The sequence below is a fragment of the Neodiprion fabricii genome, chromosome 7 (genome assembly GCF_021155785.1).
Source record: "Neodiprion fabricii isolate iyNeoFabr1 chromosome 7, iyNeoFabr1.1, whole genome shotgun sequence".
In the NCBI taxonomy this organism is placed as follows: domain Eukaryota; kingdom Metazoa; phylum Arthropoda; class Insecta; order Hymenoptera; family Diprionidae; genus Neodiprion; species Neodiprion fabricii.
In genome coordinates this window covers 4,768,163-4,791,762 of record NC_060245.1, presented here as the reverse complement: position 1 = coordinate 4,791,762, position 23,600 = coordinate 4,768,163, and the positions used below count along the sequence as shown (strand labels likewise).

The window sequence follows — 23,600 nt, the reverse complement described above, 5'->3', positions numbered from 1 at the left end:
AAATCAATATTTCGTTTACTTCTGTTCATGGTCAACTCTTATTCAACTCTTCTTCCCCAACGACAACCCTTTTACCTGAATCAGGGTGGAACAAAAGCCATCTTTTGGAGTCCCCCCTCCCCCCAATTTTGACGCAATTATCATTGATTTTAGTACCTGTGGCTAAACTTCGGAGAACGTAAATCAAAATCGGTTATTATGTAAACCACTTATTCGTTTTTCTTTGAATCCTTTTTTTTTTGGAACTATCTGTGATGTATATTCTCGTATCGAAATCATTTGAAGCTCGTTGGAATTAATTTGTAATAATTTTCAATCATATTGTAACGGTTTGAAATTATTTGAAACTCGTTAAAATGAGCTTGTAATAATTTTCAATCATATTGGAACAGTTTAATATCATTTAAAACTCGTTGAAATTAGTTTGCAATTTTTTGTAATCGTATTGTAACGGTTAGAATTCATTTGAAACTCGTTCAAATTGACTTGCGATAATTTTTAATCATATTATAACGGTTCGAAATTATTTGAAACTAGTTCGAATGAGATTGTAATAATTTCTAATCATATTGTAACGGTCTAACATCATTTGGAACTCGTTGAAATCAATTTCCAGTAATTTTTAATCATATTGTAACGGTTTGAAATCGTTTGAAACTCGTTGAAATTAATTTCCAACAATTTGTAATCGTATTGTAACGGTTTGAAATCGTTTGAAACTCGTTGAAATTAGTTTGAATCAACTTAAATGACGATAACGAAGAATAATAATACAACACATACTAAATTTTGTAATTCCTTAGAAAAAAAAAATGAAATAAAAATCACTGCCATTCTATAACAAGAACTGCATTTTTTTATTAAGAGAAAAAATGAAAATAGTTTCCAGTACTTTACAGACTGTAGCAACTATTAAAAACTACTGGAAATTTTTCTCACATCGGTCTTCTTGATCATACGCATACAATAAACACGGGTACCAACTTTAACTCGTAAAAAATATTTTTGTTCCTAGTTTCGATCACTTGCAAACGCGTGAGTTCATTTATTTACTTATTTATTTATTTATTGTTATTCTTCGATCGGTGTTTCAGGTTGACTGAGCCATCGGGAAGCATTCACGACGGCAACGGGAATTATTCAATAGACGTGAAATGTTCATGGCTCATAGACACCGGCACGAATTCCTCGATAAGGATGCACATCGAGGAGTTCGCAACGGAATGCGGCTGGGATCACCTTTACATATACGACGGGGACAGTGTGAACGCACCTTTGCTCGGCGTCTTCTCGGGCCTAATGTACAAAGATGGCTACCACATCCGGAGGGTGCCGGAAGTGATAGCGCACTCCGGAAGCGCCCTGCTACATTTTTATTCGGACGTCGCTTACAACATGAGCGGATTCAATATTACCTACAAAGTGAACGCTTGTCCGAGCAGGTAAATACCCAAAAAAATAACAAAGCGAAAATTTGCAACAAGGCCGGAAGAATCGGTGAAAATTTACGTTTCAAATTCACATTTACAAAGAAAAAAAAAAAAAAAAAACGTACGATACAGTTTTACGATTCTAATAAGATTCGTTCTTACTAAACTGCTCTGCGATTAATCGATTGATGATCAAAGTTATCTCGTAATAATTTTGCCGGCAAATCGGTATAAGAATCGATTAACATATTGGGATCGTCCTTGTTTAAAGTGTTGACGATATTTTTCCGGAACGCCTTTCGGATCAGCTTCAAATAATTCTAAACCGATTGCCTAATTTTTTTCCACATTCTTATCTCAACTCTAAAATTGAAAAAACATTAACAAAAGTATTCGCTTATAAACCTTGAATCATCTTTGCTATCTCTTAATCGGTTAAAGCTAGGAAAATTCTATCTCGGTACTTTTTTATAGAGCGTGAAATTTCCTACAAGAATCTGTATTTAGATAATTTGTAAGTCAAGCCGTTTACGAGAGAAAAACATTTTTTTTCAAGTGTTATTTAAATGGAAAATGGAACAAATAAAATAGACGCCTCTAAATATCTGAGATATTCTATTTGGCATGCTTTACCGAAATTTTGATACGCGTTTGGTAAAAAAATAAAGTAGAAAAAAAATTTTCCCGGCACACCCTAATATGCTAATTATGCTTGTCCGGTAAATCATTGACAGTTTGCAACCTAAGTAAACGTGTAGTAGTCAGTCGGTGTCACGAGGTATAAAAACTGGAAATTCACTTGAATCGCGGTCAACCTTTCTCTTATATTCCACGGACCGAAATACATCGAGAAGACAACTTTGTTACACCTTGTGTATACAATTTCTTTTCGCCGATGCGTGAAAGGAATGAAAACAGCATTTGATTATTCACTTTCGGTTCACTTCCGGCCTGAAATTGATTATTATATCAATTGTGCGATGTTTTTTTTTTTTTTTTGCCAATGTAATAAAAAAGACAATCGCAAACGTTACAAGTAACAAATTAAGATTTTCCTTATTATTCGATGTATAAACTGAGAAAAATTTCATTTGTCACAGTAACTAGAAAAGTTCAGTAAAACAGGTATCGTTAAAAAAACTGTTTGAATATTGTTGGAATTAGGAAAAACGAGGTAAGCGCAAACATTTTGCGCTATCGTCGATCCTTTTTTGGTTATTGCAACGCAAAATCAGTTTCTCAGGTTTACTCTACTTTTTTAGTCAAACAAGGCTTTAACGTCAATTTATTCTTGCACAAGCGTTAAGTTTTCGCAACGGTTGCAAGAAAATCTAGCAACAGTGATCGTAATGAGAAAGAATAGCAACGGATACTAGACTTTTCGGTAACGGCTAGAAAACTAATTTTTATTTTTTACCTATAACTATATTTTTCGATTCTGGTAAAAAATGAAAATAGTTGCAGACCGAGCGGTAACCGGAACTAAAAATTTCTCTCGCTGTGGCTTTTTTACGTCACGGTGTCGTGAATTATGGCCACGAGTCATAAAATAACTGGGTTGTATCATCGTCCTCAGTTAATCTACCGAAGTGTTCTCAACGATTAGATACAAATATATATATATATGTGTGTGTATATATACACACACCACGTGACTAAATTTATACATCATGGCTTATACACTGTATCAAATATGCAGCCTGGGTCAGAATAATCGGGTTTTATCGTCCCCGAGTATTAGATACCTACGTACACCTGGGTATCATAACCCAACTACGTTTCATAATCCATGATCCAACCTTTGAGAAGCAATATAAGCTCGCCTCTCGTTTCCGCACATCGAGGAGTTTGTATGCCTATCAGAGGGTGGCCACACACCTGTAAAAGTTGAGACAACCTGGAAATGTCAGGGTGTTTAAAAGGGGTCACGAGAAACCTGGAATTCACTCGGGGGATTTTTAATTTGCATATGGATTAAACCGAAAATATTAATTTTCTAACCCCGGGGATTGGAAATGATTTTTTTGAGGTAACAATTTTACTTTTTTTTTATCGTCAGGAAAACAAATTAGCTTAAACTGACTTTTTTTCTGCGTTATATTTTTTTTTTCTTTTTTGTTTTTTAGTAACTTTTAGGTTTTAGTAACTTACTAGAAGTGGGAAAATGTCAGGGAAAACTAGAGATTTTTGGTCCTGGAAAATCTGGAAATGTGGATTTTTTTTTTTTTTTACCAAATATTTGTGGCCATCCTGCATTGAATTTTTCAAACCTTCACGATTTTTCAATGCCATTATTTTCGGATTCAATACACTTGTGTAGTATTATACGCTAACAATAAAAAAAAAAACAAAAAAAAAAAAGAAAACGGGACAGAAATTTTGTGACACCCGTCATTTTTTCTGCTTCTTTATCAGCTGATTGCGGGAGGTTTTAATGTTTATAAATATATGACAGATGGACGAGTAGCAGCTGAAGAAGAGGTTTGGTTAAAAAGAGGTCAATCACCACAGGTTTTTTGGGTTTGTAGGTTTAACGGCCACTCAACAGCCGCATCTTGGGCGGATTTTTATTAATTTTTTTCTTTTTTCCATTCCTTTTCTCTTCATAGACTCGTCGAGAGATAACACCGGTCAACACGAATCTCGAATCTTGGTTCTAGATGTGAAATTTTGATTTCTTTCGCGTGACTAATAAAAAAAAAAACATTGTTTCATCAGATAAAGTTTGCTTTTATAAAAACCAGAACGATATTTCATGTATTAAGAAAAATTACCTACTTTCTCAAAAATTTATTGTAAATAACAATTAAACAAACATCAATGTCGCATTTAAATTTTTCAATTCAAAAACAATTTAAATCCGAAAAACGAAGTTTGTTTAATTCTTATTTAAAAATAAACGTTCGAGACAATAGTTAATTTTTGCTTAAAATCTGAAATATCGTTCTAGTTTTTACAAAAGCAACACCTATTCTAATGAAACAATTTTTTTCTTCTATCAGTTACGTGAAATAAATGAAATATTTTTCACAACCAGAAACGAGACTCAAAATTTCTGCTGACCGATGATTATTTACAAATGTAATAAAAAAAACAACCACAAACGTTACAAGTAATAAATTTTCGCAACAGTTGCAAGAAAATCTAGCAACAGTGATCGTAATGAGAAAGAATAGTAACGGATACTAGACTTTCCGGTAACGGCTAGAAAACTAATTTTCCTTTTCTACCTAGAAGTATATTTTGTCGATTGTGGTAAAAAATGAAAATAGTCAAGGACTGAGCGGTAACAGGAAATAAAAATTCCACTCAGCTTATAATTAAAATTCATTTATTTGATTATATGAAAACGAATACACAAATAAAAAAAAGCAATCCGTTGAATGTCTTCAGGTATTCTCACATCGACTGCTCGGAACACGGCGTTTGCATCGAGAGTGTTTGCACTTGCGACGCCACGTGGACAGGTGAGGCCTGCGATGTTCAGGTCTGTCCGAACAACTGTTCTTACAGTATCGGACAAGGAGAGTGCAATCGGGAACAACATCATTGCGAGTGCGTTAGCGGTTTCAAAGGTAAATATCACCGCTCTTGGTTATCGTCCGTATGAGAAGAGTTTCGATTTTCACACTTGCCTTCAGCTGAAAACTTGTTGTGAAGTAACACGAGTAAAGTAAAAATCGAAGGACTCGAGGTTTCTGGTCTGTCTGGGAGATCTGGAAGAATCTGGAATTTTTTAATTGTCGTTCTTACCAGTGTACGATTTATTGATATGTAGGAAATTGGTATATCGGAGTGATGAAAAATATGGTTTTTGGAGAAATTTTGAGTAATTCAGTTTAAGCAAAATTGAATTGAAAGAAGAATTTGACTTTTTTAATCTACGGCGATCTGATATCTAAGTTTTAAATAATTTATCACGTATAATTACCTGCAAATGCAACTTATAGATGGTGATTTATCAAGTTTGGCTTGATTACATAAATTACATTCAGTATCGGACATTAATCCTGATCCAATCATGGTGCCCAACGGTCCTGGAATATCCTTGGATATTGCTTGTCCCCCAAAAGTTGTGGAAACATCCTTGAATTTTTCTTGTACCCTGAAAATATTTTATTTTATATGTACTTGAATAACCTGAAAATGTCCTAGAATATTGCTTGTCCCTCAAAAGTTGTGGAAATCATCCTTGAATTTTTCTTGTGCCCTGAAAATATTCTATTTTTAATGTACTTGAATAACTTGAAAATGTGCTTGAATATTACTTGTTCCTCAAAAGTTGTAGAAATCATCCTTGAATTTTTCTTGTGCCCTGAAAACATTCTATTTTTATTGTACTTGAATAACCTGAAAATGTCCTTTATATTGCTTGTCCCTCAAAAGTTGTGGAAATCATCCGTGTTTTTTTCTTGTGCCCTGAAAATATTTTATTTTATATGTACTTGAATAACCTGAAAATGTCCTAGAATATTGCTTGTCCCTCAAAAGTTGTGGAAACTATCCTTGAATTTTTCTTGTGCCCTGAAAATGTTCTATTTTTAATGTACTTGAATAACTTGAAAATGTCCTTGAATATTGCTTGTCCCTCAAAAGTTGTGGAAACTATCCTTGAATTTTTCTTGTGCCCTGAAAATGTTCTATTTTTAATGTACTTGAATAACTTGAAAATGTCCTTGAATATTGCTTGTCCCTCAAAAGTTGTGGAAATCATTCTTGAATTTTTCTTGTGCCCTGAAAATGTTCTATTTTTAATGTACTTGAATAACCTGAAAATGTGTTAGAATATTGCTTGTCCCTCAAAAGTTGTGGAAACTATCCTTGAATTTTTCTTGTGCCCTGAAAAAATTCTATTTTTATTGTACTTGAATAACCTGAAAATGTCCTTTATATTGCTTGTCCCTCAAAAGTTGTGGATATCGTCCTTGAACTTTTCTTGTGCCCTAAAAATATTCTATTTTTATTGTACTTGAATAACCTGAAAATGTCCTTTATATTGCTTGTCCTTCAAAAATTATATAAATCATCCTTGAATTTTTCTTGTGCCCTGAAAACATTCTATTTTTATTGTACTTGAATAACCTGAAAATGTCCTTTATATTGCTTGTCCTTCAAAAATTATATAAATCATCCTTGAATTTTTCTTGTGCCCTGAAAACATTCTATTTTTATTGTACTTGAATAACCTGAAAATGTCCTTTATATTGCTTGTCCTTCAAAAATTATATAAATCATCCTTGAATTTTTCTTGTGCCCTGGAAATATTCTATTTCAAATGTACTTGAATAACCTGAAAATGTCCTTGAATTTGTTAAGGATTTCTTACTGGACACCGTGTAATAATTACACATCAGTCCAATTGTGCTATTACATGGTTACTTTATTTCAATTATATTGATACAGACCAATGACTCGCTCATGGAGCGCAAGCATCGATGAATAAAGTATGAGATTTATGATGGAAAGTTATTCGCGAGGGCATCAAACGAAATGCCGTGATCACGAATCACTTGCGATAGGATAAAACGTTCTATCTGCGGTCTTCATAAAAATTCTTTGATTTCTTTGCCTCGTACTTTTCACGCTCGGGTCGTGATATCATTCGTGCAAGGGAAAGAAGAAAAAATTTAGCCAAAGATCGAAAAGTGTTTTTGTAACCATTAAAACGCGGTCGAACGATTCGTCTCTTGCAGAAACTGACCGCAACGGTTTATGCGTCTGCGATATTAACGCGTGACTGGAATTTTTCACGGACGTTATCAGCGAGTAAAGCTGTCGAGGTTTTCTGAGCTATGTAGGCCATTCAATTGTCGAGGGAAATCTCTGATGCTTGTCAATGTTGAAAAAAAAAAAACACATTCTTGAAACCTTTTTCGTGACGATCACGATTACAACGTTGAATAATCGGTGCAAACTTTCATGGTACGATACTCACAAGGAAAGTTCGCGAGAAATTAGGACCAGTCAGTTTCGATAAAAAAATTTGTTTTCAAAATTCGACGCACTCTTGGCTTCCAATAAAAAGACTCGTGTTTTAGGGTTTCAGAAAAAAAAAAATAACAATTAAAAAATATATCGAAAACTTGTTTTACGATATTTTTTTTGTTTTTTTTTTTTTGAGAGAATTTCCTCAGGTCACTTGTATTCTGAGCAACGTTAACTGTGAAATAAAAATTTGTAACTTGTGCAGTCATTTTTATCCTTGAATATTTCGGTTACGTTGGACGAAATACGTTTGAAAAAAGTTTGTCTTTATCTTCTTTCAACTCGCAAAAAATGCTCATTATATGAAATGACGATAGATGGGTCTCCTTATTTTGACCCAGCATTGTGTCGAAATTCAATTAGTTTTCTCCCGGACAGCACAAGATTTGAAGCCCTCAAAACAAGTCCAAACGATGTCTTGCGGACTCGTTTTTCACGTCGAAAACGATATCTTCGAGTTAAAAATACATCATTATGCCCAAAAGACGTCCTTGCCGATTCTTAGACGTCAAAAAACAGGTCACGAGACATTATTTATAGACGTCTTTGTCACGCCTCAAGGTCTGCGAAAAACAGAAATATCAAAATATTGAGGAAAGTTCTTTACAAAATTCATGTGTATACAGAAAGATCAACGAATACGTTTCTCAATGGAAAAAAAAAATTATTCCCTACAAATTTGTTAAACAATTTATTTGACAACTTTTGGGCATTATTATTATTAAAATTTAATTTTCTTATCGTCTTTATTGGAGATGATTCTTTTCTTCGGTTTTTGTCTTATCACAAACTATTCAATATCGTCGACGTGACTCAGTTTTCATTGAGAATGTACAGCCAGTACATCCTTAAAGTAACCTTACCAACTCGAACCTTGTGAAACGTTCCTCTTCTTTCAGGAGTTGACTGCAGCCAACGGATCGAACGGGGCGTCTGGGAAGCGATAACGTACAAAGATTCATCGATCGAGGGATCGGCGAGTCACTGTTCGATAGTCTGGCGTGACTCTTTGTACGTAGTGGGCGGGGAGAGTTATCACAAGGGTGAAATGATATACGTTTACGATTTCACTGGAAACGTTTGGGAGACACCGCATTACGGTGGTAAGCATCCGGAGCCGCGTTATGCGCACTCCTGCGTACTCTACGGCGACAAGATCTACATGTACGGTGGAGTGATCCAGAACTCAACGATCACTAACGAGATATGGGCCTTCGACGTGTCCTCCCAGGTATGGGAGAACGTCACAGTCCGTAACAACTGCTCCAACCGAACGATGTGCGGTCCTCTAAAGGTCGCTGGTCACACGGCCACTCTGGTCCAGACTCACGGTAAGAAGGAGAAAATGGTAGTAATCTTCGGACACTCGCCGCAGTTTGGGTACCTCAACACCGTCCAGGAGTACTACTTCGGTGTCCGGGAATGGCAGATGGTCGAGACCTCCGGGTACCCGGTTAAGGGTGGATACGGTCACAGTGCGTCACTGGATCCCTTCACCGAGTTGATCTACGTCTACGGTGGCTACGTATCCGAGTCCCAAAGCACCCAGGTCCTGACTAGCATACTGTACTCCTATCACCCGAACACTAGGGAGTGGAGACTGCTCACCTCGGCACCGTCGGCGCGTTTCTTTCACTCCGGTGTCTTCGTATCCGGCGGTCTGATGCTCGTATTCGGTGGAAACACCCACAACGACACCGTCCATTCCCACGGTGCTCGGTGCTACTCGTCGGACACGATTGCCTACGACGTCACCTGCGACTCTTGGCACCAGTATCCGATGCCATCCGAGCTCACTGACCTTCCAAGGTTCGGACACAGCGCTGTTAAATTCGACTCAGCGATGTACATTTACGGGGGTTTCGACGGACAGATGTTGTCCGATATGATAAGGTTCAGACCCGGTAGCTGTGACCACCTAACAATACAGAAACAGTGCGTCAATTCGACCATTGGCGTTAAGTGCGTTTGGGACAAACGCGAGGGACGTTGCGAACCGATATCTAAGATCCAAAGACACGTGCTCGAGGACGACGAGGCCCACGATGGTACCTACATGAGGTGCGTCGACGGATCACCACCTCGCGGTATGTCCTCACATAAGGAACTCTGCAAGGTCCAATCTGACTGCGCAGCTTGCGTTCAAACGTCCTACAGCTGTGTTTGGTGCGGTAAAAGCTGCGCCCATGAGACCTGCTGGGAGAACGGAAACTCGGCGATGATGAAGCCGATCAAGCACTTGGAGCAGTGCGATTTTCACTCCGAGGCGGAGTGTCTTCAGCTTCACACGTGTCCAGCTTGCTCGAATAATCCAAGGTGCGTTTGGTCCTACGACAGGTGTAAACCGCAGTCGAAGAATACCGTCGTTGGCAACAACACGACGGTTCAGAACCAGGTTCAACCTCTGACTATGGACACTTGTCCGATATCATGCAACGAGTTTACGTCGTGTAAAAACTGCACGGAGTTTGAATGTATTTGGTGTCAGAACGAGGGAAAGTGTGTCGACAAAAATGCTTATCCGGCCAGTTTTCCTTACGGACAATGTCGCGAATGGACTACTAGTGACAACAGGTGTCGGTCCACTGAGACCGGAAGGGAGTGGTGCAGCTTTTATTCATCCTGCACAGGATGCAGGTCTGATCCGGGATGCGGGTGGTGCGACGATGGCTCTGGGACCGGGAAGGGACAGTGTCTGGAAGGTGGGGCCAGAGGGCCCACCCTAAAGGGGACTAACGCGTGTCCCTCTGACGATTGGTACTTCACCAAGTGTCCAAGTAAGCATATGAGACATCGTTGAGTTGAGGATGAGCTGCCGCATGTATTTTTTTTTCTTTTTTTTTTTTTTTATATTTTTGCAATGTAAAAATTGATGGATTTTAGAAATTTGTATGTAGCAAACGATTTGTAAATTTTTTTTTTTTCATCGTCATTTACAATCATTTGGTAGGAACCATTGTTTCACAATGACGATAACCATTTGTCTTGATGACCTGTTTTGCAGTGGACAAGATATTTCGAAAAAGGTTCGATCGATTTATTTCAAATTTGGATATAGTGTTCTTGAATAGTTTTTCCTCTTTACTACGAAGAGATATAAGTTTCTAAAGTTGACCTAATTTTTTAGATGTCATACTTTTAAACACTGCTTGTCTTGGGCAGTTTTTCTTTTGCGTTTCAACCAATGCAGTTGTTTTCGGTAACTTACCCTTATTGTGAGAAAAAGAAATGATCTGTATCTACCTTGCGACGATTCAACTCCCATGAGTGGATCAGATTGAAGGTAGTAACGTAGTTAACGTAGCAAAACAGTTACAAAATATTACCATTTTTCAACCTCGGAATAACTTTGAAGTAACCCAGTTTACACAACATCAGAAAACATGTATCGATTCACCAAAAGTTACTGCATTACAGAGAAATTTTTAAAGACTGTTGGATAACAATTTTCACCTAAAACGAAACGCTGCCTCAACTCTACAGACTTTAATCTCGTGTCAAGCGTGCATTCTAAAATGACAAATTTTAGTTCGATTCTTCTTACAGGTTGTCAGTGCAACGGGCACAGTACGTGTCTTCCAAACAGTAGCGTGTGCATCCAGCCATGTGCGAACTTGACGCACGGACCTCACTGCGACAAGTGTGTTCCAGGATACTTCGGCAGTCCGTTAAACGGTGGCACTTGCCAACGTAAGCTCATTCCTGCCGCTATAGTGGATAAACGATTACATAAAATCCAAAGTTTAGCGCAGCGTAAGAGTCTAAAGTTTTGTTTTACAGCCTGCGCCTGCAACGATCAAGGCACTCAATGCATCAGTGACTCTGGAAAGTGTTTTTGCACAACAAAAGGCATCACGGGTGATCATTGCGAAAGGTGTGACGTCAATGGTAGATATTACGGCGACCCGACGAACAAAGGATCCTGTTTTTGTGAGTTGAAAATAATCAAGCTCTTCTTCTGCGATGATGAAAATTTAGTTTATACAGAATTATCGCTATCTTGAGAACAATCGACCGAATAAAAACTCCACAGTTATAATTGATTCGTTGTTAATTTTTGGTGGGTTTCGATTCATGTTCTAACAAAATTTCGACATCGTTTACAGACAATCTGACGATCGATTATCAGTTCACGTTCAACCTGAGCAAGAAGGAGGATCGTCACTACACTGCTATAAATTTTAAAAATTCACCTCCAAAGTCGGATGTGGACGCTGATTTTTCTATAACCTGTTCCGTTCTTGCCAAAATGAATATCACAATACAGAAAGCCAACAGTCCTGAGAAACCGTTACTCTCCGGGGCAAATTGTACGACGTACAAACACAGATTCAGTAAGGCTGAATACAATTTTGGAAGCGAGGACAACAATACTCTGACCACCTTCTACGTCTACGTTTACGACTTTCAGCCACCACTGTGGATACAAATTTCATTTTCACAATATTCTAAATTGAATCTTCAACAGTTTTTCATCACATTTTCTACGTGAGTATTTTAAATTCAAATTCAACCGTTCAATTATCGGATTAAACATTACTAAAATTATAATCACATGTGGCATGAAGAATGATATTTTATCCCTTTCATAACAAACTATTGTTCCCGCTTAAAAGTTGATCAAATCGAGTCAATATTATCGATACACTCAGTTTTATGAAGTTTTATATACCTGTAAACTATTAGATTCGAACAAGGTATTTTTGCATACTTCTTACGCTTGCAAGTCGATACATTAAAAATTTCACAAAATAACCAATTTCAAATTATATATAATTGTTGTGAAAATAAAATACGCAATTATCTTGTGGTCTCATGTTATGGACGGTCAATCCTGAAGCATTCACTTTTCTTTGCGAAGAAAGTACAGTATTATATATTTGAAATTTCCATATTTGTCAAGTCGATGAGGACGAGAAAAAAAAGCTAAATAAACCAACGTTGAAATTGATCGTCACAACATGTACACGTCAGTGTGATTTGGCTTTGAATTTATTGGGCGACGTAGTTGATATTGGGAATCTTTTCTTTTGATTTAACCCTCAGGCAGTACTAACTTGTAAACTAGAGAATACATGTCCCCTTACAGATGTTTCATGGCATTACTTCTCGTCGCCGCTGTACTTTGGAAAATCAAGCAGAAATATGACATGTACAGAAGACGACAGCGTTTACTCGTCGAGATGGAGCAAATGGCGAGCAGAGCCTTCAGCCAAGTCCTCGTCGAGATTGAACGTCGAGATATCGAACCGGTCATAACTGAGCGAATACCCAACACTGAGATGAGTAATACTCGGAAGAAGAAAAAGGTAAAATCTCTGCGAATTTTGGATAGTAGAAAAAATAAAAGTAGAAAGTGGTTTTTAATAAATTGCTGCCGATCATAAGATTCTCACTTGCGCTTTGAGGCGTGAAGCGAATTTTCATTTACGTGAAATGTATTTTCAATTGATATTTTCTAATCAACGGGTTTTAACATACGATTAGACGGCTCAGAATGTACAGAACAAATATTGATGAACATAATTTTAAACAAAACAAACTCCAATCGAAGAAATTGAATAATCGATTGTCGTGATGTGAATTCTTATATTTTACCCATTTTTTTTGGAAGAACAAAAGACAGAAGTATCATGTAACGAAGGCTTGAAAGTGCGAATGAAGTTCACTCAGTGGAATTTAGTTGACACAATATTCCTTTAAAAGAGAAATTTAAAAACATACAAATCGCATAATTATCGATTACTTTCAAGAGATCCCAGTATTAAATTATTTCTACAATGAAATAACTGAAACGTTTGAACGATTTTATCGAACTGGACTAATTTTGATAGTAAATGAATTCTCTATAAATCATTAACGTCATATTTTCCGTTTAGCTTTTCAGGTGATCAAAAAAGCACGATTAGTGAAATCGTCGTGAGTTATGAACAGTAAACCAATGCGTGAATAAAAAATACCGTTGTCGAAAATCTGGTTTTTTAGATTTGCAGAGAATTCATTAAAATTATTTAAAAGCTGCGATTTTTTCATTCTAGAAATGATTCGATAATGGAATCTCTTCAAATTCATCGATAATTGTACAATCGTAGCTGAAATTTATAGTTTTATTACTGTTTTTCTGTGTCAAGGAAATATTACTTCAACTAAATTCAACTCCATTAAGTTCAGTTGCACTTTCAAACCTTTGTCACGTGATATTTCAATCTTTACAGCTCTTCGACTGGACGACATGTTCGATACATCCTCAAACGTCGTTAAGACATACTTGACTCGATTTGATTTCCAAAAAATCGTTGGAACAATAGTCGATTCCTGATTTTTCAGGGCGCTCCTAGTCCCATCGCTCTGGAACCATGCTGCGGAAACAGAGCTGCCGTTCTGTCTCTCCTAGTGCGACTGCCCACAGGTGGCGAAGCCTATACGCCGGCTGGCCAAAGCGCAGGACTCGCAGTGGCGTCCGCTCTTGTAACTTTGGGGAGTCCGAGAAGACCATCGCAAGAGGTGACGACAAAAGAACCGAAGAAATCCCGAAAAAGCGCTAGTCAGCATCCGGATTCGACGTGCATATAGCGATAGCTCCGTGTCGAAACGAGGTTCTCAACGTTCGTATCTCAGCCTGATCCGGGTTTCGGTCAGAATCGAGGTAACTGTCGAATCGTCTCGTCGTATCGACGACTAAATTTCGTCTTTCGTCCAAGAAGTAAGTTCTTCTTCGCGGTTCTCTGAGGTTGTGCGAAGTTGTAGATTCTTCGCTGTATCCTGCGTCTGAGATTGTGTCATCGATGATCCGCGATATGTTGTGGCGCCTTATCGCTTCTGGTGTCGAAACAACAGGCGTAGCTTGAACAGTAAAACGTATAAATCTTTCAAACGTAACATATCGCGCTCGTTTCGACGACTTGCCAAGTGAGATTATTTCTTCTAATTGTTAAGATGGTATAGATATTTTCTCAACCTATGACGGAACGCCGTGCGGTTTGTGGCTAGCTTTAGTTTTCAGAGACCCGTAAAGAAATGCTTCCGCTGAATCGTAGACCGTTTCAGTCTTCGGTTTGAAAATCTAAACCCGTCGTAGACATTCCGTCGTTAATTGATTTGCGCAGAACTGAATTAACGGCGATCACTGAACGAGACTCAGATTTCAAATGCGCTGCGATTGGCTTACGCAGAGTCAATTTCTCATCGGAGACTTGACGAGAAAAAGATGCTTCTGAAAAAGATGAACGAGAAGAAGGGGGGATGCAATTGAAAAATTAATTACTCTCTAAACTGAATTAATAATCAGATGTCCCGAAAGGAAAACTAGCGCAGGGGACTGAGGTGAAGTGAATCGTAAAATGATGCCGTCAAGCTGTCGCAAGCCTTAAATAAACCTATACACCCTTGCTCGTACGATGATTATTAATCGTTTGGCAGACGGTGAAAATAGTTTCTTTTTTTCCTTCAAATCAAATCTTCCGTTGGGAATAAACCGCTTGGTTTTAACTATATATTAATCTTAGCAACGTATCTTCGAGGAGAAAGTTGCGTACCGGCAAAGGTGAGACGCAAAATTTGCGTTGTGTGTTCATAGTAAAAAGACAATTTTCACGTTAGCGTATGGAAAAAGTTGAGGGAAGGGAAACGTGAGTCAGGAAAAATTGAAAAGAAAGAAAACACGAGAAAAGTAAGCGCCGGATTCCCAAAGATATCCTCCAGTAAATGTATATAGATTATTTAAGAGCAGCTGTATCGGATTGGAGAATGAACTGAACCGTCGAATCTCAAGATTTAGCCTAATCGATGAGAGGATCCTCGATGATTTCTCTCGACATTTGAAAACGAGGAACGGCGATTAATTGTGTCTAGGAGAGATTGAAAATTTGCCAAAACTTTTGAACAGATATTTTTGTTCGTTTCGACAGCGTTGCAATTCTAAACTATGGGACTTGAGGGCGTTGCAATAAGGAAACGATAATCTCGAGATAAATATTGATTTACGCAAGTCCAGAAAGCTAGAACCACAAGATACGATAGCGAAGTATAAACGGCAGAGAAATAGTATATTGTATAATTTATAATACGCGCTGCATCGTCTCTTGTGACAATATTTTAAGACGTAGACATGACACTTCCCTGCATCACATGATATTAGATTACCTTAATTATAGAGACAAACATCCGTACATGCATATATACATACATACATACACGCGTATAGCAATTACATTAATTCAATAACGTATTTGTATATTGGAAATTTTTAATCACTCATTATGAATTAGCGTAAACTATTCGTGTGCTTTATATTTTAATAATCCATACTTTAGTTCTCCGTCGTTCCGACGAAAACTTTTCACCTGAATAATTCGAGAATTCCGGACTTTCGTTTCTTTTTTCTTTCATCTTTCATCCGGAGTCGGAATAAAATTTTGTGTTCTTTTTCTTTCGTTCAGACTTTTGCAAAGACGATATACTTCTATTTAACCACGTGTTGTTAGTTTTAATTAGATATCTACAATATTTTGTTCTACCGTCAGTCAATAATTGCCCTTCAAAAAAATTCACATTTGTATCGTCAAGGCGATGTCGAATCGCTGGAGCAGTTCGATTTTCGCTCGCGATGCGAAATGTCCATTACATGATTTTTTACGAATCAAGTCGATTTCTATTTATTGAATATGTGCTCTCACTCATTCGTTCGTTCGTAATTTCACTCGTGATATTAAAAACATTTTAGCCGCTATCGGAACAAGTAATCCCAATATCTTCCTTCGTTTTTCAAATTTGAATAATTATTTTTTACCCCCACGTATTATACCACAAACCAAGTGTCATTCCGAAAGAAGGCATTTGATTCAAAGATCAGGATTTTTATACTCGTGTTACTTTTTTGTTCTCTTTGAATTTTATTTTATTTCATTTTTTTCGTTTTTTTGTTTTTTGACGTTTTTCTTCTTGTAGGGTGAAAAATTGAACGTAAGGAAGAGAGGAAAAAATTTTTTTTTTTTTTCTTCATTTCAACAAAACCCGAAAGTACAGTCAGCTTAGTCCTGTGAATACGTCCAGAAAATTTTCAAAAGGATGATTCAACAATGAATTGACTAGGGACACGAGCCCCGGTCTTTCTATTAACCCGATTCTTAGATCTATAAAAGAATAGATGATACTAAGATAAAAAAAAAAAAAAAAAATTAAACAGAAAGAACGAAAAAGAAAAAAAAAAAAGAAAACAAGTATAAATATGTTGATAACAATTTTTAAAATGAAATCCACTCAGTTTTAAACTTAAGCGTACAGAATATATACACAAGATATTTCGAAAAAAAAAAAACAAATGAATAAAAAAACAAGCAACCGAGCAAAGAATGAATGAATTGAGAAAAAGAAGAATAAAAATATTAACTTTAAACTAAGAACGAAAAAAACATGAATTAATAGAGTTAAAAAATGGAGAAGAGAAAATGGAAATGTGCAGTAACAGCTGCCGAATACTTTTTTAGGATAAAAACGTCATGTATGTAATAATCGAAATATTTATTTTTATCCGAACGTAAACATAAAGTTTGATAAAATATTAACAGTTAAGTGATACGAAGTATGTAACGAATGGTAAATCTGACATTATACGATAAAAAGAAAGAGTCTGCTAATAGGATATTAAATTGTATTGTCAGTACAGCGTGTATTATTATTATTATTATTATTATTATTATTATTATTAATATTAATGTTATTACGTTTAATATTATTACTATTGTTAATATCGTAATGAAATTTTTTCTAATAACTCTTAAATTTGAATGAATGAACAGTTTTTTCTTTTTATTTTTTTTTTTTTACATCTTCAATGTTCAATAATTTCTTTGGGTGCTTATCTGATCGAGTTTCTTCGTGAAGTATAATTAAAAAATTAAAAAATTACCACATATATGATGAAGATATAAAAATTTATACGTACGGGATCTGTCGCGTTGTGACAATTTTAATAACGGAGCAGCTTTCGACGCGAAATATCTCGGCGTATTTTTATTTATTTTTTTTTTTTTACCTTAAACCTCCGTACACGTTTCATAATTTGTCGGATTGAATTGTACGAGCTTGAGAGGGAGGGATTTAAAAAAAAAAAAGAAAAAAAAGAACAACTAATTGCGTAAAATATCCAAGGGAACAACTTAAAAATTTTCCCGGTTGGCTGAAGAATCACAATTCCAAAAAAAAAAAAAAAAAAAAAAAGAAAAAGAAAAACGCAAACTTTAATTCGTTTTTCAAAAGTATTTCAAAAGTATTCAGTCGATTTGGAGAATGGATTTTTACAGTTCTGGCTGCGAACAGTGTTCGTTATCATTTGCTAGCCGGAAACGTCGATGCGTGAATGAAAATAATAATAACAATAGCGATTTATGGTGGATTAGTTCTTTTTTTTTTTTTTTTTTTTTTGGTTTTTTTTTTCTACTAACGTAACTGATAATCGTGTATAGAGAAAAACTATATCAAAAATGAAAATAAATTCATCGCAGAGTGTCAGAGAGACGAACTTTGACTTTTGATAGCCATAACTGAATTATTTCTAAAAATATTTATCCAATTAAACGTTTCGCCTAGAAACCGAGGAAAATCATTTTCATTCAAATGGGCTATTTCCGCTCAACTCAATCAGCCCTTTTAAAATGTTTCGCTTTCGGATACGGAAAAAGAAAAAGGAGGAAAAAAGCATGTTGTAGATTTTTTGAAATAGAGGTATTTTCAAAATTATATTATAATATTCCACAAAGTCGTGACATGTTTTTTTTTTTTTTTTCTCCATATGATAGTCAGAGTTCAAAAGCAGTTCGAGATTTTTTTTTTTCGAAGAATCAAACATACCAGGATATCCGAGATTATGATTTTTTTTTTTTTCATGGTATTGGAACTTGACGGTAAAATCAATGAAGAAACGAAGAACTCGAATTTAAAGAAATGCCTTTTTTTAATCGGAATATTACGGCTTACTTTAATCCTGTTTGCTTTGTACTTTGTTTTTATTTTTGTTTTCTGTTTTTTCTTTTTATTTTTTCAACATTTTCTTTCGTGTGTAATCAAAATCGAAAAGATAATCAGTGCAAACGATCATTTGAGTTGAGTTTCATGCCCACTTATGTACTTTTTCATCTGTTATATGAAATTATAAAAATTTACTGCAACGGTCGCGATATTCTTATCTGTCAGAAAATTTATCGATAAAACGATGTGAAAAATTATTGCTAAAAGGCAGGAAAGCTGGTTAAGACGCTATCGATACCGATGGACATAATATTGTGTGACGTGTACGAGGCGACGAGTCTGGCAAGCTTGTGAATCCATGAGAATGCGATCGAAGCGAAAAAAAGACACGAATAAAAAAAGAAAAGAAAGAAAGAAAGAAAGTAGAAACAAAAAAAAAAAAATATTTAATTAAATTCACCGTCGAGTGAACATTGTATTTTCAAATTGTATATTCAGTTTTATCTAGTCTGTATACCATAAACGCGTTTTTAATAAAGCTGAGAATAAGAGGCAGCGAACGTCGATTCGCTAAACCTGCTTGACATGCGATTGGTTTTAAACAGAAAAGAGAGCGAGCGAGTGAGAGAGAGAGAGAGAGAGAAAGGAAAAAATCATTTGATACGAGGTAAAGAAAATGAAACCAAACGGATTCAAGGAAAGCAGCGGGATTGAAAAGTACATAAGACATAACATATAATAGCTCAACCATTTTAAGACTGGAAAAATGGCATTTCTCGTGAAAACGATATTTTGGAATCATGGCCGTATTTTTGTGGTATAATATTAGACGAAGCGTAAGGGACGAATGTCGAGCGTGTGTATAATTACCGTACCGTATGAATGATGAACTTATTGTATTATAAAAATAAATTTAAAAATAATAATAACAATAATGAAAAAAAAAAAAATTAAATAAAATAAAAAAATATTGTTTAAATAAAATTGATATACATAATTAGTCGACTAGTGTTTCGTTTCTTCGTTATACCGTTTATGTTTATTCCACTTTTTGAACGTTATTTCTGTTTAGAAATCAAGGTCTACCAAAAATTCAACTTCAAAATTTATCGCTTTTGCCGATTGCTTAAACTTGTGCGTGGATTCAAAGTCGATTAAAAAAAAAAAAAAAAAATAAAAAAATATTCTGTTCCGCTCGGTTGATCGTATGAAACGTAGAATTATTTTATCTAATCATTTTATACACTTGGAACAAACCACCGAATTCACACTGAGAGAAATTTTTAGTTCCGTTTACCGCTCAGTCATTAATTATTTTCAAATATAGTTCCAGGTAGAAAATGAAAATTAGTTTTATAGCTCTTACCTACTAACTGTTTTATGGCGTACTTATAAAATACTCGATACTCGATTGAAAATACTTTAAAATACTTGAGAGAAAAAAAAGAAAAACATGGCGATCTTTCAACGCATGTCGGAGGAATAAATGTATGATCGATGATGTAACGATCCTTAAATTTGAGGTAAGTGTACCAGTTATTTACCCTGTTCCAATTATTGACCTTTCTTGGTTGTATCTGGTTGTTCCTTGGTTCTAAAATCATCGAAAAATAAATTTGTAGTATCAATTGGTTCTAGTCATCGAGAAATTAACAATTTGTCCCGCCTATTTATGATTTTGGAAAATAAAAGGGTCAATTATTGGGGCTAAACGTTTCAATAACTGGTACTAAGCTTACCTCGTGTATTCGAAATACGATGGATGTTGAATGCATCGTGCCACTTGTAGTTTGAATGGTCGATGACCTCCGTAAGAAACAGGTTCTTTAACTACGCGTCGTAGCGATTATCTGCGTATAAAATCTTGCTCCGAGTACAAGGCCTCACACCTTCGATAAAGCCGTTGCTTGTGGCTGGTCACTGAAATTAAACTGTAATAATCATCGAGCTTTTCTCTAGTTGCATAGAATTTCTGTCAACTTTACCATGCAGTGTTCGAACAATGGCGCTGTGTTCATACCCGCATTTATACTCTTGTTGCAGGTATTTTCGGCGGTCCAATCGCGTGAGTATAATATTTTACACATATGAGTGTCACAGTTGTAACGCTAAAATTAATTACTCCCAACACCATGCATAATGCCAATGTGATCAAGTTTTTCGGTACTCATTTCGGAAACACTCGATCAAAGGACCCCGCAGAATCCTCATGGAAATTGGCTCCCTGTCGAATTGCTTGGACCTTCGGTATGTCATGGTACGTATCCTCCCGATGAAAAGTTCTCGTGGACACAAGTCCCAAAAATCAGTAGTTTCCGGGATACAGGCTTCGGAAGGGGGGTGGATGGATTTTTTGATATCTCTGGATTGCGCGATTTTTACGAATTACAAAGCTTCAAGGGGGACTTGAAATCAAATCTGTCATTCAAAAACTGCACAGCCGATTCGCAGAGACTCCGCACAGGCGTGAAAAACGGGACAACTCGATTATTGCATTAGTCGAAGAGTCTCGTTCTTCACGCGAAATCTGACGTCCCAGCTCCTTCCGGTAAACCAGCGAGTTCGCGGATGGAATCAATCACAGCTTCCTGCCTGTCCTTGAGAATCAACCGTAAAGTTTTTCGAGCGATTTGCTTGATTTCAAGTCCCCTTGAAGTTTCATCGTTCGTGAAAATCAGGAAATCCATAGATGTCAAAAAATCTGTACACCTTTCTTCGGAAGCCCGTATATCGGAAACTACTGATTTTCGGGACTTGCTTCCATGAGAGCTTATCATCGGGAGTGTACGTTCTGTAACGTACTGAAAATCTAGCCAATTTCTATAAGGATTCTGTGGGGTCCTTTCTTGCTCAAAGACATAATATCTACTATCACGTAACGTTATACTTCTGCGGACTTCGAATTTAATATCCACGATTTTCCATACTAAATATCGACTCTCCCTCCTGTTACAGGCAGCTCACGAAATGTCACTACCGAAGATCATTCGTCAACCGAACTTCTTTCGCCTGATTGCGGTAGAAATTTAGGCCAACCGCTACGCGATGGATCCAAGACTGAATTATCCGAGTTTCCATGGCTAGTCTTGGTGGAGTTTATAGAACGTAAGTGACCTCAACGAACTAACGATATCCAAGATCCTCGCATGTCTTCATCGAACGTTTTTCAAGTGTCTCAAAATCCTCTTACAGAAACCATTCAATAGTTCCCGCAGTCTTATGGTCGCTTTATCCTCTCCTCTCATCTTCATCGCGTCAACAGTTTAATCTCTTGACTGCAACTAGCGATTCTTCTACCGGAATTATGTCTTTCCATCCCAATCCAATCACTCTTCTCGAGCCAACTCCTTTACACTCACCACTGTCATAATCGAATCACTCGATCATCATCAACAAACCAACTATACCATTTGAATCGTATGTCTCACCCTTAAAACCGATCCCTTCCTTCTAATATCATGTCCTGCATTGGTAGTAGTGGCAAGTAAATGGGAATAATCGACGTGTACGGACCTTAAAACAGCCAAATAACACCTTGGTGGTGGTACCTGGTCTCTAAGTATTTTTCTATACTGAGAGAAATTTTTATTTCCGATTACCGCTCAGTCCTTGACTAATTTCGATGCTTTCAGCCAACGGCCAGGTGACGATACCGTGCAACGGAGTGTTGATCAGCAAACGTTACGTGATGACCGCCGGTTATTGCGTTAGGAGAACCAACGCGCCTTCATCAACATCTCGGAACCAGATGACCGTTCGTCTTGGCGAGTACGATTTGGTCAAGAAGAAGGACTGCGTGCAGACCATGAACGGCAGTGAGTCGTGCTCGGATGACCCAACGAGGATCAATATCGAGGAGGTGACAGTCCACGAGGACTATTCGCCAAACTCACCGGGACATTGGGACGACATTGCGCTTCTGAGACTGTCGCAGGACGTGACATTCACCAAATACATTCAGCCAGTCTGTCTTCCGTCGAAATCGGCGAGTGCTGATGAGGGCGAGTTCTACGTGGTTGGCTGGGGCTGGACGAAGGATTCCAAGGAAAATCCCAACCCTGAGAAGCTGAAATTCAAGCTTCCAACGGTTGACTTTGAGCGATGCTTAAGCCTCTTTCCAAACGCTAGAGAAGGTCAATTCTGCGCTGGCGGTGCACCGGCGGATAATTTTTGCGTGGGTCACGGAGGCGCTCCTTTGATGAATTTGGAGAAGACCAACGACGGAGACACGCGATGGACCGTTTCGGGCATAGTTTCATTCGGTCGGACTAATTGCATCGGCTATGACTCGCCGGAGGTCTACACTAAAGTAGCTCGTTACGTACCCTGGATACTCTCGAAAATTAGGGCATAAGTCCGTGCCGATTGACTAACGAAATCGAACATCTTATCTGACTTTTTATTCAAGGTGTGTACCTGCAATGTCACGGAATATCGGCGTTAATTGAAATGCGTTGTCAAATCCTGGAACATCTGGATCTTTGGATCTCGTGATGAAGCCAGCGAGATATTTTTTTTTTTTTAATTAAAGTTTAAACGTTTTCGCATAAAATCTTTGTATTATGAAAGTAATTAATAATAGAGGTCAAGAACTAAGTTAATCGTGAAACTAATTGACTCGAACCAAACAAATAAAAATTAACGTTGAAGGGGTTCAGTCCGTACAGTCTGCTCCAAGAGTACAGGCTTATGGGGGGGATGGATTTTCACGTTTGTGAACCGAATAATGCATAAATATCGGAATATAGTTGTACATTCTTTTGCGTTAGTTTTGTTATCGTTAATGAACGAGTTTAAGTTATCCGCTGAGAGATGATTTATTATTAACCGGGCTATGTATGGCGTTTCGTGTTATGGGATGAACATCAAACGTAGTCACAGTCACGCTGGATTCGGGACGGGGTTGTTGATAAACAAGACGGGTAGTGACTGCTGTAAGCTGATAGCGAAGAACAGTCTTGGCCGGGCAACGAGACGGATCGTTCTTGATCTCGTGACTGTGAATTCGTAGACTTTCCGGTAACAGCCAGAAAACTAATTTTCATTTTTTACCTAGAACTATATTTTGTCGATCGCGGTAAAAAATGAAAATAGTCAAAGACCGAGCGGTAACCGGAACTAAAAATTACTCTCAGTGCATCGAGAGCAAAATCCTTTCGTGAATTCATAACCGGCAGAGAGTGTCGATGTGTATAATAATAAATACAATTATATCAATCA

General features: G+C 37.0%; 2 protein-coding genes and 1 long non-coding RNA gene across 7 annotated transcripts in view; 2 read left to right on the top strand and 1 right to left on the bottom strand.

Annotated features, from left to right (window-relative positions):
* LOC124186961 (putative protein tag-53) overlaps positions 1-16,763 on the top strand; it is a 25,742-nt gene extending 8,979 nt beyond the window's left edge. For 2 of the 3 annotated variants that reach the window (XM_046579140.1, XM_046579143.1), the window contains exons 2-9: positions 1,095-1,442; positions 4,824-5,005; positions 8,315-10,192; positions 10,962-11,105; positions 11,196-11,345; positions 11,522-11,903; positions 12,484-12,724; positions 13,743-16,763. In XM_046579140.1, the coding sequence (XP_046435096.1) occupies positions 1,095-1,442; positions 4,824-5,005; positions 8,315-10,192; positions 10,962-11,105; positions 11,196-11,345; positions 11,522-11,903; positions 12,484-12,724; positions 13,743-13,988 (3,571 nt within the window). In that variant the 3' untranslated portion in view covers positions 13,989-16,763. The remainder of the gene's footprint in view (positions 1-1,094; positions 1,443-4,823; positions 5,006-8,314; positions 10,193-10,961; positions 11,106-11,195; positions 11,346-11,521; positions 11,904-12,483; positions 12,725-13,742) is intronic. The other variant, XM_046579141.1, reaches the window with a different exon arrangement.
* Positions 14,124-20,245, bottom strand: LOC124186968. Its single transcript, XR_006871755.1, has 3 exons — positions 20,120-20,245; positions 19,925-19,974; positions 14,124-14,258 (listed from the first exon to the last, which is right to left on the bottom strand). It is a non-coding gene; the product is annotated as an uncharacterized LOC124186968 (long non-coding RNA).
* LOC124186965 (phenoloxidase-activating factor 3-like) lies at positions 19,856-23,600 on the top strand. Of its 3 annotated transcripts, XM_046579153.1 has the most exons (4): positions 19,856-19,903; positions 20,424-20,445; positions 21,336-21,485; positions 22,013-23,600. In XM_046579153.1, the coding sequence occupies exons 1-4, from the start codon at positions 19,871-19,873 to the stop codon at positions 22,732-22,734; spliced, it is 927 nt and encodes a 308-aa protein (XP_046435109.1). In that variant the 5' UTR covers positions 19,856-19,870; the 3' UTR covers positions 22,735-23,600. The 3 variants fall into 3 exon arrangements, with proteins under 3 accessions (XP_046435109.1, XP_046435106.1, XP_046435108.1); XM_046579150.1 differs by lacking the exon at positions 19,856-19,903 and having other exon boundaries at positions 20,245-20,467; XM_046579152.1 differs by lacking the exon at positions 19,856-19,903 and having other exon boundaries at positions 20,307-20,445.